The following is a 15,812-nucleotide window of genomic DNA, read 5'->3' on the forward strand; positions in this document are numbered from 1 at the left end:
AAGGATTGATAGATTCAACCACTAGAGTAAAAAAAAAAAAAACCAAACCCAATCAATTCTTCGCAAATCTTATTTTTTAATCGCATTTGGGTAGAGCCTGAAGTCCTATGATGAATCATCTTTCAACTCTTTGTGCCCCAATTTTGTAAAATTTTTATATTATCCCCCAAGAGTTTTGCAATACACACATTACAAAAAACAACATAAGGTTTCACCAGAATAGTCTGGATGGGACCAGGTGTTGTCCCTGCAAAAGAAAAGGCTGAATTTTTAAAAATTATCTGAAGCAAGAAAAAGGCATTCTCGGAATTATTGACAACTGAAAAGCCTAAACACACAAAATAGACCCTTATCTAAGGTTTTCTGCAGGCACAGAACACAACCCATCCCAACTCAAACTAAGTGTGATTATTTGCAAGACAAGGAAAGCTCCTGAGGCTGGGCAGGGTCAGGTACGAGGGTGCTCTAGGACAGGGGACTGGGCGCAGACACGTGTCACTCGGTGGCTGGAGAAGGTCAGTCAGGGTCCGTACAGACAGAAGGATGACACAGGATTTGGAGGAGATCAATCTACATGCAAAACTTCATGAAGATTACAACAGCATCTGTCCGGAGACAGTTTCAGTAGAGATTCTTAGACAAATCTTAGTTCTTCTGCACATGGTTATACGACACCATAAACATTCCAACGCTATTTCAGTTTATGCTTCCTTCCCCCTTCCACGCAACACGTACTTTTTATTCAGCTTTATGCACCCTGGCCCTGATGTAATTTCTCCAGGGCTCAACCCAAAGCGCTTCCACGCTTCTGACAGAGCCCACCAGCTCCTGCCTCCTCCGGGGCTTATCCCGCTTACCCTCCCGCTGGAGGGGCTGCCGGGCGGTGGTGGCTCAGGAGCTGGGACACACAGCACCTCTCGGGTTGTCCTCTCCTGTACCCACACCTCCCACTTCCTTCCTCCTCAGCTGCCACCTTTCTGCAGCGCAATAGCAGGCACGTATGTTGAAATCGGCTAAAATATATAGAATATCTTCTATTATATCCCACTTCAAGCCCCTCGGTACCTCATTGCCAATTACACCAGCGTTCCTCAAAGTCTCTGTAGAGTTAGGCACCTTTCTTGAGACACAGATAGTGTTTTAGAAGGTCACCACTACAGATTTGAAAATAAACTGCTAGGAAAACATCAATGCTGGATTATCGAGCTCTGACGTTATACAAACGCTGTCACGGCAGTTCCTTTCCCGCATGTTCTCAGTGACCGGGAGGATAAGGAAGGAGAGGTGGAACTGTCACACCCAATGCTGTCCCACGGTGACTAAGTGCGGATCGTTAAGGCACTCCCTACGGAGTCCCATGGAGTATCGGCAAGTGACAGGGAAAAAGAGAAAGGGTACAGTGTTCAGCAGCTGCTAAAATTAGTTTTAAGCATTTTATGGAATAGGGAAGCGAGAAACAGCGAGATTAAGACAGATTAATCAATTACAATAATTTGCCTGCATCAACGAGAGCCTGAAGATGTTGTCATCTGTTTTAGGAAACAGCGTTCAGAGAATTCACGTGAACACCTCATAAAATATTCAGTGAAATACAGAACTCGCTAATTACAATATAATAATACTAGATTCGGTCTCTTCTGCTTCCTAGTTCTACTCGCAGGAAAAACAGCCACTTCGTGGGTCTTTCAAAGGAGAATTTCTGAGTTGTTCTGAAGTATGGCAAAGCGACGTACTTCTTACCATGAATTCAAACACGAAAGTTAACTCTCATAACAGAATTATACGTTTTAACAGCAAACCAGCTGATATTCACAGCTAGAAAAACAAGGGCAGACAGACCAGCTGATTACCAAATCCAGGCCCCCGTAATTACAAACAACTAACACCCAGAAGCCACCGTTGTGCATAAAGGAAAGCCAAAATTCCTCCTGGCCCTCAGGAGACGAGGGGAAGCTCTGAAGGACAGAACCAAGAACAGCAAAAACACATGATCAACAAACAACAATAAAGACTCTTCATAATCCCAGTCTTTAGGACAGCAAAAAATTAAGACCTTCAAAGCTGGTATCACAAGATTTTTCTAACATTACAATTATTTCAGTCCTCTCAAGCAATCGCATTCGTCCACGTCTCAAAGCCAAACACTTCAGGCTCCCTGTCCTCACAGCCCCAGGGACACCCCCAGAGACATTCCACAGCCAGCAGAACTTCTGCTCTGCCAACCGTTACCAGCGCCTATTTGCACAAACTTTATTTTTAGATAAATAATAATTTATTCCAAAGCTATTTAGGAAGAGCCATCGTGTAAGAACATCTTAAACACTGCCAGAATCCCCTGTTTCTATGCACGGTGCATTATGAGACATCAGCAAATACCAGATTTGCCTCAATGGCACTAGAGGCAAAGCACCTTAGAATGATAGAATCATAGAATTGTCCAGGTTGGAAGGGACCTTTAACATCATCGAGTCCAACCATCAACCTAACTCTGATAAAACCCATCACTAACCCATGTCTCTAAGCACCATGTCAACCCGGCTTTTAAATACCTCCAGGGATGGTGCCTCAACCACTGCCCTGCGCAGCCCATTCCAAGGCTTAATAACCCTTTCCATGTCAAAATTGTTCCTAATCTCCAATCTGAACCTCCCCTGGTGCAGCTTGAGGCCGTTTCCTCTTGTCCCATCGCCTGTTCCTTGGGAGAAGAGACCGACCCCCAAAAGGCCTTCTGACCCCAAAGCCCCTGCTGTAAAGAACATTCGCTTCACTTTTCTGCAGAGGAGATCCTTCATCATCTCAAAATACTTTCCCATTGGAGTAGCCGTAATACACCCATTAGAATCGCATGTTAATTGTTTAGTCCACGCTTCTGAAACGGCAAAATTGGCTTCGTGAAATCCTAAATGCTGAGATCCAACTCATCCTGTTCCCGTGGCCGTTAATCACACTCAGGTATTGGATCAATATGATCCTAAGAAGTAACTTGCACAAACAAAACAGTTCTCTTTTATGAGAAAAAAAAAAAATTAACTTTCTTTCCATTCTAAGAATTCTGGCCACCAGTAGGTGGTGTGTCTGGAAATGCCAAGTAGGTTCCCCCCCCCCCCCTACAGCTGAAATGCAAAACTCCACCTGCAACACTGGGGGGGTTTATGTGAGACTGAGCCTCCACAGCCTCTGCAAAATAAACCTGATTTTATCCATGTGATTTTGAGCTGAGCAATTCTAAGAAGTGCGAGGATGATGATGTATGCCTGAAAATTTAAATACAGACAAAATGGGATCGACTTAAAGGTAGGAAAACTGAAATTTATATCGTCAGTTCAGCAGATGACCCTCCTCAGCTGCTGGATTTCTCTCAATCGAATTATTTCTCTTTAGATTGTCCAGAGGCTTTAAAAAAAAAAAAAATAATAACACACAGAGGAGTAATTATTGCTTTAGATATACGTAAAATATGCTTAGTTATGATTTGAAAATAAATCACTTAATTATCAGTCAGCTGAGCCGAAGGTTTGAATGGACTATATGATTTGAGAAAACGCTGGAGGCACAAATGAGGTTAAAATGAACATTAGGCAAAACAAAACTGACAAATCCGAGGGGAAAGATGCTCAACTGGTTCTAGTGCAAAAGAAACCAGCAGAAACGGGGTTAATTCCAGCCTTATAAGGCTGTTCAGCAGCTCTTCAACTGCACACAAATTAGAACAACCCTGGGAATCTATAAAGCTTGTTTTATTGCCAAGGACATGCAGCAAGATCTGCATTTTGCCATTGTAAACCCTCCTTTATTTAAGACGTTTTGAAAGAAAATAGACTTTTATGTGATTTTTTTTTACTGCGGAATCGTCAACAGGTGGCATTCGGTGGGGTTTGCACACCTAAATACAAGTTTTTACTGAGCCGGGCGTGGAAGTTGACAGATCCATTAAGCGCAAACCCCAGTGAGAACCAGCTTTTGTCGTCTGGAGGAAAAATCGGCTCCGGAGACATGGAATTCAGGTAAAATAAAGACTTTCCCAGTACACGGTTACCTGGAATGCTTGTCATTGCCTGGCTTTTGGTGGCCTTCCAGATGTAATTAAAATCTGGCCACAGACCGACCTTTTCCAATCGTTTGCTTAGCACTGGTAACTTCTCTTTTATTGTATTTAAAGCAGTTTTACTGCCTTATGCAAAAAGAAAAGGCTGGTACAGAAAAGGCAACAGTTCGTGCCCGATTCCCACAGCTGCTTGAAACAAACCCCAAAACTTCTTCAAAGAAGTGTAATTTCATATGGATATTTTAGCATTAGGATTGACGCTCTGAAAATGCTTCAAGACAATAGCTACTGTGTATTTATGCCTATTTCCTTAAGAAATAAAAGCTTTGGAAGAGATACCTTTATTTAAGTATCTGCTCGCTACTTCTCATAACTCGGATACATTTAAGCAAACTCGGACTGACGATACTCTAAAACTCCTACTCCATTAGCAGTCTGCTCCTTTTTCTCCCCCAGACCGTACATCAGTAGGGTTTAAATCATTGAAATGTGGAAATATGCATGAATTTTACTAGTAAACAATTTAATTTTCTTTATACGTTTTAGAGCAATTAAAATCAAAGAGACCGGTAGTAAAATGAAGATTAAAGCTATTCAAAATATTTAAAATTTAACACCAAATACCCTGGGTTATCATTTTCTTGCTGTTTTATTTGTCTGAGCTGTCTTTTGTTTGACTGGGTTTTTCTTTTAAATAAACTTCTAGCAACGCTTCAAGCCACTGCGTTCAGCATTTGTACGTAAACAAATCAGATAACTGATATTTTCCATTCCTAGCCGGAAGTCAGGGCAACATAATTAATCCCAAAGAAAAGCAAATTGAGTATAATAACGTTGGTGTAAATCAATACGCCGCTTGTATTACCTTCATTTCTAAAATTTGCCTTTTCCTTCCCCCTGGAAGCAGAAGGAACCAACTGCTTTTCTGTCTCCTTTGCCTTCTCAGCCACAGACTCTGCTACTTAATAACCCTACAAGCTGATGAGGAAATAAATACAGATCTTTCTATATATATCTATATATATAAAAAGATATGTATTTTTCTGTAGGTTGAACTCACTCATCTGATTTTCTATATTTCTACATGTTCCAATACTGAATCCCTGAAGGGTACACAAAATTTTAACAGACCTGCCCTGCCAATATATTCTCATCCAGAACAGATTTAAATTCTTTTATCTGAACCTTTTCCTATATATGTTCAAACACGGTGTTTCCTGCAGCCTCAGCTGTGGACGTTCCGGCAGCAGAAGCATCTGGTACATAGTACGATGCTGGAATAGGAGATTAATGGTTTTCCATTTGCAAATTGCAGGTCCGAGGATGTGCATTGATTATTAAAAGAAAACAAATGGAGCTAAAATTCTGCCGCCTTCCAACCTGCCCGGAGAAACACTGCCGATGAAAAGCTCTTACTAAAGAGATCCAAGTACCAGAATGGTAAAAAGATTCCTACATGATCTTAAGGCATACAGGAACTGCAGATTCTCTCATCTGCAATGTAGATAGTGTCCTGTAAAAAAACTTTACTATTTGTACTGTTAGAGTTCAGTCAATTTTAATTAATTTGACTTCTAAGGAATTTTAATTCCCTATACAAAAGTGTACATCTTTCTTCCATTCCAAACAAAATGCTTACTATGAACTTAGTTGAAAACAACCAAAAATCTGATTTTTTGGCATTACCACCAAACTGTGAGTACTAATAGCTTTTCTGCAGGTATTTTAGCCATGGAAACGTACTCTGCCTCAGTATCACCTGTTGTATGTAACAGCACAACGTTTAACCTAAGCGGATCACATTTGTGTAACGAAAGCATATCTTCCCGATTAGCTGATAAATCAGAACACCAACAGTATGTTATCGGTCTCTTCTTATCGTGCCTTTACACAATATTTCTTTTTCCTATTGGTTTTGTAGGAAACATTCTGATACTGGTTGTCAACATAAGCTTTCGTGAAAAAATGACTATCCCAGACCTTTACTTCATAAACCTGGCAGTGGCCGATCTCATTTTAGTTGCCGATTCTCTCATTGAGGTTTTTAATCTTGACGAGAAGTATTACGATATCACTATCATTTGTACCTTTATGTCTTTGTTCCTTCAGATCAACATGTATAGCAGCATTTTCTTTCTGACATGGATGAGTTTTGACAGATACATAGCGCTGGCAAAAGTAATGAGGTCCAACCTATTTCGCACTATGCAACACGCTAGATTAAGCTGTGGGCTCATATGGATGGCATCTATTTCTGCAGCGCTAGTTCCATTCACAGCCGTGCACTTACAGCACACCGGAGAGGTCTATTTTTGCTTTGCAGATGTAAAAGAAATCCAATGGCTAGAAATAACCTTGGGCTTTATTATCCCCTTTGTCATCATTGGGCTTTGTTACTCATTAATTGTCCGAGTTCTTATCAGAGCGCACAAGCACAGGAGTCTTCGGCTGCGGCGGCAGAAGGCTCTTCGGATGATTTTTGTTGTGGTCTTGGTTTTCTTTATCTGCTGGTTGCCTGAAAACGTCTTCATTAGCGTCCAGCTCCTCCAAAAGAAGAGCGAGCCCGTCTCTTCCAGCAGCCCATCCTTCAGGCACGATTACCCTTTAACGGGACACATTGTGAACCTCGCAGCTTTTTCTAACAGCTGCTTAAACCCCTTAATTTACAGTTTTCTAGGGGAAACCTTCAGAGACAAACTGCGACTGTACATCGAACAGAAGACAAAAATGTCGACCTTACATCGCTTCTGTCAGGCTGCCTTAACGTCTGTCATCCCTGACAGTAACGAGCAATCAGAAGTCTGATTTAGGAGTGGTTGGGTAAAACCCATGACTGTGAAATTGTGCAAATCGTGAACAAAATGCTTGCTACTAACAGAAAAAAGTGCATTTGTGTGTGTGTGTGTATATATATATATTGTATCTCTCTGCTGAGTATTGAAGGTTTATATTCAAAATGTTTTTATGACAAGACTTTAATGTAGAAGAATATGTTTTAGTCGGATTTATATTTAATTATGAACAGGATTATTAAAAGCTGAGCACTGAAGGAGCTTTATTTTGTATTACACGTGTATGAACGACAGTATGGAAAGAAATTTTATCAAGTTAGGAAGACTGTAGATGTAACCTGATTATCAGAGATGCTACTTTGTGGATGTATATAAGGTACTTCCACTAAAATAATGAAGCTGCCGTAGCAGTGAGGCAAAAATCATTACAAAGTATTGATGTGGAGATGCAGAAAACATCGATTTTTTTTCATCCAAATATGTTAAGATAAATGGCTTTGCTCAGAACCACATAGTGCTATTGTCACTGTACTCTAGCATGTCTTCCACAATTAACTTTTTTAAATCTTTATATAATCTAGCACGCTGGTGACTTCTTGTCTCGTAAATGTAATCTACTGTTTACATCAGTACTTGATCAAATCTGTAACGATATTGCTCATCTCAAAGAACTTCACAGAAGCAAAACAACGCTTCATTCTGTCTTTTAAGGATTGCCCAAGACAATCTTTCCCAGGACAGACATAATTGGGCTGTTTGTCAAAAATGCCAGCGCATATAGATATGTATATATGAACATTCATATCTTCCTTCAGATGTAACTAACAGTTGCACAAGTTCTCTTTACATGTAGGAGGCCCAATTTTGATGGCCAGAACCAAATGCTATGGCTTTAAAAAAAAAAAAAAAAAAAAGTCAATTTCTGCAAAGGAGTATAAGAATTGCATTTGCAAATGACAGAAGCCTCAGTTTTTAGAAAGGCAGAACTTATTCAACGGGGAATGTGATAAGGTATCACCAGATTTGTGCATCATCTGTCCCACCTCCAGAAGCCACGGCCCCTCCACGAGTTTAAGATGCACGTTGGTTGCTTTGTTCATTTGAAGATAAATTACACCAAGAAAACAAATGTCAGCACCACATACTTGAAAACGACTGGGTTTTAAATTTCCGCTAAAAAATAATTGGGGTTTAAATCTGATGGATGTTTAGCACAGGTTAGTGCTGACCATAGGAAGCTCTAAGGTCTCAGAGATTAGTGTGTAAGATCATTAAAGCATCACTCGCTGCATCTCTGAAGTGAACAAACTCCTTTCACCTCTTTGCTCACTGACCTCAGCACCAGAAACTCTGGACAACAAGAGGCTTTGTCCTGTTTTTAAGTGTCATATAAGAATTAATCAGCACACGAACAGATTTTTAAAGGATTTTTAAACCCAGGCACTCAAAACAATGACTACAGTTACTAAGCAATAAAGAAAACAGTGAAAACAATGATTCCACTCATATTTCTCACGAAATACTTTGAGCTTCCTAGTGGAAGCTTTGGCCACAAAAGACTTGACCTATAAACAGAAAGGCCACGAGACGATGGCTGAATTTGAAATAGATAGCAGATATTCCTGCCACTGGAACGGGAACTGCAGGGTGGAGTCTGTGGCATTTCCACGTGACAGCAAATCACAGTCTAAGGAAAAAAAAAAAAAGACATTTAGGCACATCTTCCCTGTAGAACACCAAATATCTCTTTGAGAGAGAGAGAGAGATGCCAGCATGGCTGTGCCCTCTCTGCACAGCACTCAGGGAGAAATCTCGCACCGCTCTGCTACACCACACATCGCCCCTTTTCCTCATTATCTTCACCTCTGGAATTAGCCGCAATTCCTCATATCCTACTGACTGCCACTGTACATTAATCACACCTGGAAAGGCGGCTATTTCAGACAACACAGGACTGAAGGAATGGGTGATTCTCTCGGCAACGCGGTTCCGTGAAGAGAGACACATCCTCGGAGCTTACAGATAGATTCGGTTTGTGCCATCTTGACACTTGCCATGAATAAATAACGCGTTTGGGGTTACGGGAATACGCTTCCCCAGCTGCAGTTGTTGCTTATTTTGTTTTTATAGGAGTAAACTCCTTTCCCCTCCTCCTCCTTTCCACTACAGGAGCCTGGTTTTTGAGGAAGGCTGTGGCAGGAGCCCTCTCATCACCGCTGTAGGGAACAAATCACGAAGGTGTCTTTGCTCAGAAGCTTATAATAATAAACCCACGGGAGCAGCCAACGCCTGCTCACACCTACTATCAAACAGTTTGTTTCTACGTGATCGTATTCAATAATGACCTGATAGCACAGTGATATCTAGGAAAGATAAGATCACTGTAGTATGAAAAAACCCAGTATTTACTCAACCTGAAGCAACCTATTGCACATTTAAAACCAAATTACAAATCTAAACTACTCAGTGAGTTTCCCACTGTTGATATTTCGGTACAGGCTTATGAACTGCGCCCGAAATGACTAAATTTAAACACACTACCTGCTTTAAATAAATAAAAAGTCCTCTCTGGGTGAAAAAAGTGGCACGCTTTTTCCCAAAACTTTTTTTTTTTTAAGCAGCAGCAATGTACAAAGTAATATTTACAAAAACTGCCTACAACTTTCGTGTATTTATATATACAACGTGCTTTCTGCAGCCCACCATTTGCAATAACACCTATGCATGAACCAAAAGACTTGTGCTTTACGTAGCTTTCTTTAAAATTAAAGAGCATGATCATCAGTGAACAAAACCCTTTCTGGAGTGCAGGGGAAATGAGGGCAAGAATTCCGATGGAACAACTTTTCTCTCTGGTCTCTCACAAATTTAAGGAAAGGAAATGCAATTTAAGGAAAGGATTCCATATGCCTTTCTAAAGTGCTGGACTGATGACAACTGTGAGATTTTAACACCTGTTTATCAGAGATGCTTACAATCTTTGCTATAATATTCCATATCAAGTTTCCAAAGTCTAGTGTTAGGAAAAGCACACAAGGGAAAAAAAAAAAAGGGGGGAAAGATCAAAGAATCCCTGAAGCTGTTAATTGCTTTTGAAAACAATACCTTAGCACAAGTGTTGTGAATGCAGAGTGTTATTGAATATCTAGAAACAAAACAAATCCAAACAGCACAAATTAGCACCAGTCTGAACCTGAGGCGACTGAAAGCAACGGGTCTTCCCTAAGTTATATAGAGAGATACGAGGAAAAGAGGTACTTGAGACTTTTTTTACATGTTAAAGAGATGCTGTAACTTTGCATCCTTTTAACAGCTTTAGGAGCTACACCAGGTACCGCCTGTGCAGGCGTAACACCCCCACACCTAGAAAAAAGCAGAGTCAGTCTGAAAGTGAAGATTGATGAATTTATGAAGAGCATTAGATGATGTGAGGGTGTGTGATGCAGGATCTGCATCAACGAGTGGGGCCATCCCAGGTTCCCAGGCCCTTCATAATATGGGCAATAGGCAAGAAAAGTCACCCCTCTCTGCCCCAGGGAAAACCAGACGACCAGCACCAAGAACAGTCAATCCACCAATTCCAAAAGACGACACCCACTATAAAATAAGTTTTTTAAAATAAGCAAAAAAAAAAAAAAAAATCAGAATTCTTAAAACATGGGTTTCCTCAATATTGTTTCTGTGAAATGGAAAAGATACAGGTTTATCTTATATCCCCCCAATGTAATCTGATGTTTATATTATCAATTGAAAATGGCTTATCTGAGACATGAAATCCATTCTGCTAAACTTGCAAATAAGCAAGTTTTTTTTTAAAAAATAAACCTCAGAGTTTTAACAAGAAAATGCTTTTAGAATTTCTAATTATCTATGCTTCAAACAGAATTCACCAGCTATATAGCACAGGCTCTAATCTTTTTTCCAGCCATCAAGTTATGTTAGAAGCTGATATTTTTCCCCCGTGTAAGGATTTTGCTGGATTCTCTCAGCTCTTTATTAAGATTGCAAAAGGTTGTCCGGACAATTTTGAATGCTTCGGATTGTCACATGGGAGATGTGTTAAAAAATGGTTTACCGTAAGTAAAAGCATGTCAAGTTCAACCCTGATTATCATTTAATTCCATTTGAACTTGTTTCTGCATAAGCAGGAGAAACAAGTAAGCATATGAAGGCAGGTTGGAATTTTAACAGCTATTTGTGAAGGTGAACCAATTAATTAATTTGATTTTGATTGAAACCAACAAAGACAAGGGTTTGATTTTAATTTAGGGGACACGATCCTTCCCTTCTACTCCAAAGGTCTTACCTTGCCTATTTCAGACCACTGGACAAATATTTAAAATTTTCACCATAGGAGAGCACAGAGCCAAATTCATTGTTTAATTCAACTGATTGAATTGTATCTTTGCAACAGAAGTTTACATTTATTTACTGATACATGTAGAGCAGCCCATGGGTAGAGTCAGACCCAGCCATTCCTCCTCCCCAGAATGTTTACGTTAAGAAATTATTATTATTTTTTTTTACATTCTGTTTAATAAACATGTCACCAATAAACCATTTCCACCTTGGAATCACACTTTATCTTTTTGACGTTAACTCTGCAAGACCGGAAGACGGGGAACAAGGCATTTTTAAGTTGTGGACACACAGACCACCTGCTCTGTGTGCTCCGGAGCCCGGCTGTCGGGGCCGTACGTCGTGGTACGAGCCCCGCGCGGTGTTTGAAACAAGACACAGTGGATTTGGAATTCTGAACACCCTCCATTCATATTTACAATTTAGGTGTCCTTTCTTCAACAGCATTGTCCAAACTATTTATTCCACGTTGACAGATGATACACCCTTGGCTTTCGGCTTCCTTTTAGACTTCCAGTCCCATCATATATGGAAGGGGGCCTACAGGAAAGTTGGGGAGGGACTCTGGATCAGGGAGGGGAGCCATAGGAGGAGGGGGAAGGGTTTGACACTGAAAGAGGGGAGATTGAGATGAGATGTGGGGAAGAAATTCTTTGCTGTGAGGGTGGTGAGAGCCTGGCCCAGGTTGCCCAGAGAAGCTGTGGCTGCCCCATCCCTGGAGGGGTTCAAGGCCAGGTTGGAGGGGGCTTGGAGCAACCTGGTCTGGTGGGAGGTGTCCCTGCCCAGGGCAGGGGGTGGGACTCGATTATCTTTAAGGTCCCTTCCAACTCTAACCATTCTATGATATATATATGGCATCAGGGCACAGCCAGGAGCTAAGAATAAACAGTTTCAGAGACACCTACCCGAGGTGACAACAAAAAAAGCAACGTCTTCTCGGGACTTCAGACGGTGCAGGATCAGCTCATTGCTTAGTCTCTTACATGCTACTTCAATTATTTCACATACATCCGGTGAGTTCCACTACAAAATGCAAACACAATTGTCCGAGTCTCACGAGTAACCTGTGTGTTCAGCCCCAGCAACAAAAAACATAGTCAGATTTCCAACCTATTTTCTCAAACTCCTCAAAGTCTGTTACAGGTAGATAAAGAAATTTTTAAGTTCTGAATTAAACTACTGAACTATTAATCACCAAAAAGTAAAATCTACTCTAAATAAGTACTTCAGGCAGCAGGGTAAGCCTTGCCGAAGCAGCAGCTTCACTTACGAGTCCCAGCTCACTTGAGCTGCGAGAAAAAAAAAAAAAAAGTGTGTTCTGGAAGGACTTCAGAAAAACTGGATAAAAAAAAGACATACTAGAGAAAGAGGAAAATTATTGGGATTTTGTTAAATTATCCTTAGAAATTGGAGTTGAGACTATTTTTACAGCAAGAGCTCAGAGGTAGAATTGCCTAATAGCGGCGGAGATAGATTTGTTTTCTGCCGCCGCAGCAGAAACATTTCCTTTCCCGGGCATTCTCTCAATAGAAACAGTAATATAATGGCAAATAAGATTTTCTTCCTTTCACTCTCTCTCCATTCAGAACTACAAAAGAGAAATAGCCTTTACCTGACTATAGAAACCTCTTAACTCTTGCGTTTCAGTACTCGGATACGAGCGAGGCACACGCAGCGCTGGGTTTGGGCTCATCTCGACTCACCGATATCAAATGAGACCTTTTTGGGTCTTGGCCAGAAGATTTTATTACGTGATCTGTAGGATCAGGAGAGCTGATCACTCCTACTCTAAGCCCAAAGTAGACCATGACTTAATCTGAACAAATCTTTGTAAAGAAGATACCATGTTTTAAGTGACACATGGTAAATTTTTACCATGAAAACCAACAAACCCCCCAAGTTTGTTAAAAACGTCTTTAGAAAAATCACAGAGCTACAGACTGGGACCTAAGAATAGCCATGAAAGATGGAACTTCTATAATAAAATAAGAAAAACTTGTCTATTCCAAAGGTAACAAGAAAAAAGAACCAGCCCATGAAGCACATGAAGGCTCCAAAGTCTACCCCGAGTCCACAAAAAGACCACGACCCATTTCAGTGAGTTTTGTATCACGGGTCAGCGTAACAGTCGGTACCCACCTAGTTACTGTACAAGCGTTATTAAACATGAATAACTGCCATCTATGATTCAATACATAATGGAAAAGTAGGATAGAATAACAGTTATTAAAAGCATATATTTTCCCCACATATTTAAGATTTTTCTATTCTCTTCTATATAACTCTCTGCTCCTTTTTAAGTGACGCAGCTCCGAGGCTTCGGTGCCTCCTCTGAAGAGTTTTGAGGGTTTCAAACCATAAGGTGGTCGGAGCAGAGCTTTGCCTCCCCTTGTGCATCTACGCTGGTTGCAAAAGCCTGGTCTACAGATGCAAATTATCAAGATAGTGCTGAGAAATTTAATAAAATATTGGCTGATGACCTTCTGCTTGATGTCCTACAGAACGCTTGTGGGATTCAATTAGGAATAGGTAAATGCATCCACAGACGGAGTCTGGTTCTGGAAGCGAGAGGTTCCCCCTGTCCACGCTGGTACCTCCTTACTTCAGGCAGCTTCTACAAGTCAAAGGATTACTTTTCTCTTCTAATTACCTGTTGGATGTCATGGACAAGCACTTTCCAAGTACTGTCTGGCTTTGATCTAATACCCAAGAGCCATTTTATCTATGCTGTAATTTATTAATTAACGTACATAAATATACACTAATCTTTCCTGCGGTTCGCAACGTTGCGCCTGAACACAGAAGGTATTTTGGAGGAGGAAACTTCTAGTGAAATAATTCTAGTTTCTCATTTGTGCTGTGGAAACAGCCATTATCCCCCTTTTATCTGCTCAATTATTTTTTTAAATTTATTTTAAAATCTATTCCATCAATACACAATAATTTCTATTTTATAAAAATCCCTGCACCAGGCTCCTACGTTGTTTAAAAAAAAGCAGCAGCATTCTGTTAAGGACAGGGAGAACTGCTGCGTTTTAAAATAAACATATTTTAAATATCCAAATCTGTGCCATTTTAAGTTGAGGTGGTTTGGGGTTTTTTTTTGAACAAATTAACATTAACAAAATAGTATCAAGAGCAATAAAGAGGAAGTAACAAATCCACGAGGACAAGGCTCACGTTAATGCGTTACGCTCTGCACGCTTCCAAGTTCCAAGCCCTGTCAAGAACAACTGCCTTCGAGCGCCCATTTCTCTGTTCTTTATCCTCTATCAGAACGTAGCAAACGTTTCTCCTTTCAAGCTTACAGCTTCCATTTCTTGCCAAGTGGAATGTGTTTTGTGAATTCAAACATGTAATGGGAGTTTGTGGGGTTTTGGGTGGGTTTTTGTGGTTTTTTTTTTTTTTTGGTTGTTGTTGTTTTTTGTTTGGTTGGTTTTGGGTTTTTTTTGTTTGTTTTTTAACTGAAATGATACATATTTGGAGGTTTTGTGCCAATTTTTCTATATTCAGCAATTTGGGCCTTTTCCAGCAATTTTCATTTATGATGCCTGTCTCTGTGATGAGCTAGAAGTCATTAACAGAGAACCAGGAAAAAAATCATAATTGCCGAAGGACAGCAAACAGCGTTCTGGGTGGACTGGGGCTGGGTGAGACGAAGCCAAGCAAGACCTTGTTCCCCGCTCCCCACTTCAACAACTGCTCCAAGAGCATTACTCAACAAATTCAGCCCACGAGTGGGAACCCTGTACTGAATTCCGATGTTGTGAAGATACTCGGTCACGAAAGCAAGGATTTATACTGGAAAGCCAACAAGAACCGTCAAGGAAGGTCTCACCACTAAGTGAAGGATGGGAGCAGAGAGGAGATGTCGATACGTGCTCCGAGAAGGAAAAATTTCCCCTCTTAATAGCAAAGAGGGGATGGTTGTGTTTCACCAGGTTCCCCATCGCTTTAATAACCTGGCTGTATTAATAAAAGTAAGGAATTAACTTTGAATGTATACAGATTGAGGCAAATACCTGGAATTAGCATGAAACTCTCGCTGGTTAATATGTAACGAAGAACGCACAATTCCTTCAAACAAAAGTAAGAAATACACCACATATTGTTTATACCAAACACAGTTGGGGACGTGAGCCCTTCGCCTGGGAAAACCATCTTCAAAGTAGCAACTGTTTTCCCAGCTGTGAATACTCTTTCCTGGGAAATCTATTCCTACCATTACAAAAATAATTTTCAAAGGAATGTAAAATTATTCAGCCTAATCTATGCATATCCGTATTTCAGACACTGTTTTGTACCTTCTTAGACATGTCTGTTTACAAAAGGCCTGCTATTCTCTATAAACACTATATGGTGTCACAATCAAATTTACCCCTTCTAAAAAATAAATATATGTATGGTTAATTTAAAAAAAATTTATTAATTTAATCAATATTCTGATGAAAAACTGTTAGCAGGAAAAAAATGTCCTCAAAATTTCTGGGTTTTTTATTTTTCCTGCTTTGAGAAGTATTGCATAGATAAGAAAGCAGATAAACCGAGTAAGATCTCACACGGTAAATCATAAATGCCAAATGGGCTTAGAGCTTCCCAATTTATTATTTTTTTTT

At 40.2% G+C, this 15,812-nt stretch overlaps 2 protein-coding genes across 2 annotated transcripts in view; one reads left to right on the forward strand and one right to left on the reverse strand.

The window, feature by feature from the left end:
• The window catches only part of CHLSN (cholesin), a 118,620-nt gene that overhangs the window by 96,038 nt on the left and 6,770 nt on the right, over window positions 1–15,812 (reverse strand). The window lies entirely within an intron of this gene.
• On the forward strand, window positions 5,777–6,850 carry GPER1 (G protein-coupled estrogen receptor 1). Its single transcript, XM_074158648.1, has one exon. The coding sequence runs from the start codon at window positions 5,777–5,779 to the stop codon at window positions 6,848–6,850; it is 1,074 nt and encodes a 357-aa protein (XP_074014749.1).

This window comes from Numenius arquata, chromosome 14, assembly GCF_964106895.1.
Source record: "Numenius arquata chromosome 14, bNumArq3.hap1.1, whole genome shotgun sequence".
Lineage (NCBI taxonomy): Eukaryota > Metazoa > Chordata > Aves > Charadriiformes > Scolopacidae > Numenius > Numenius arquata.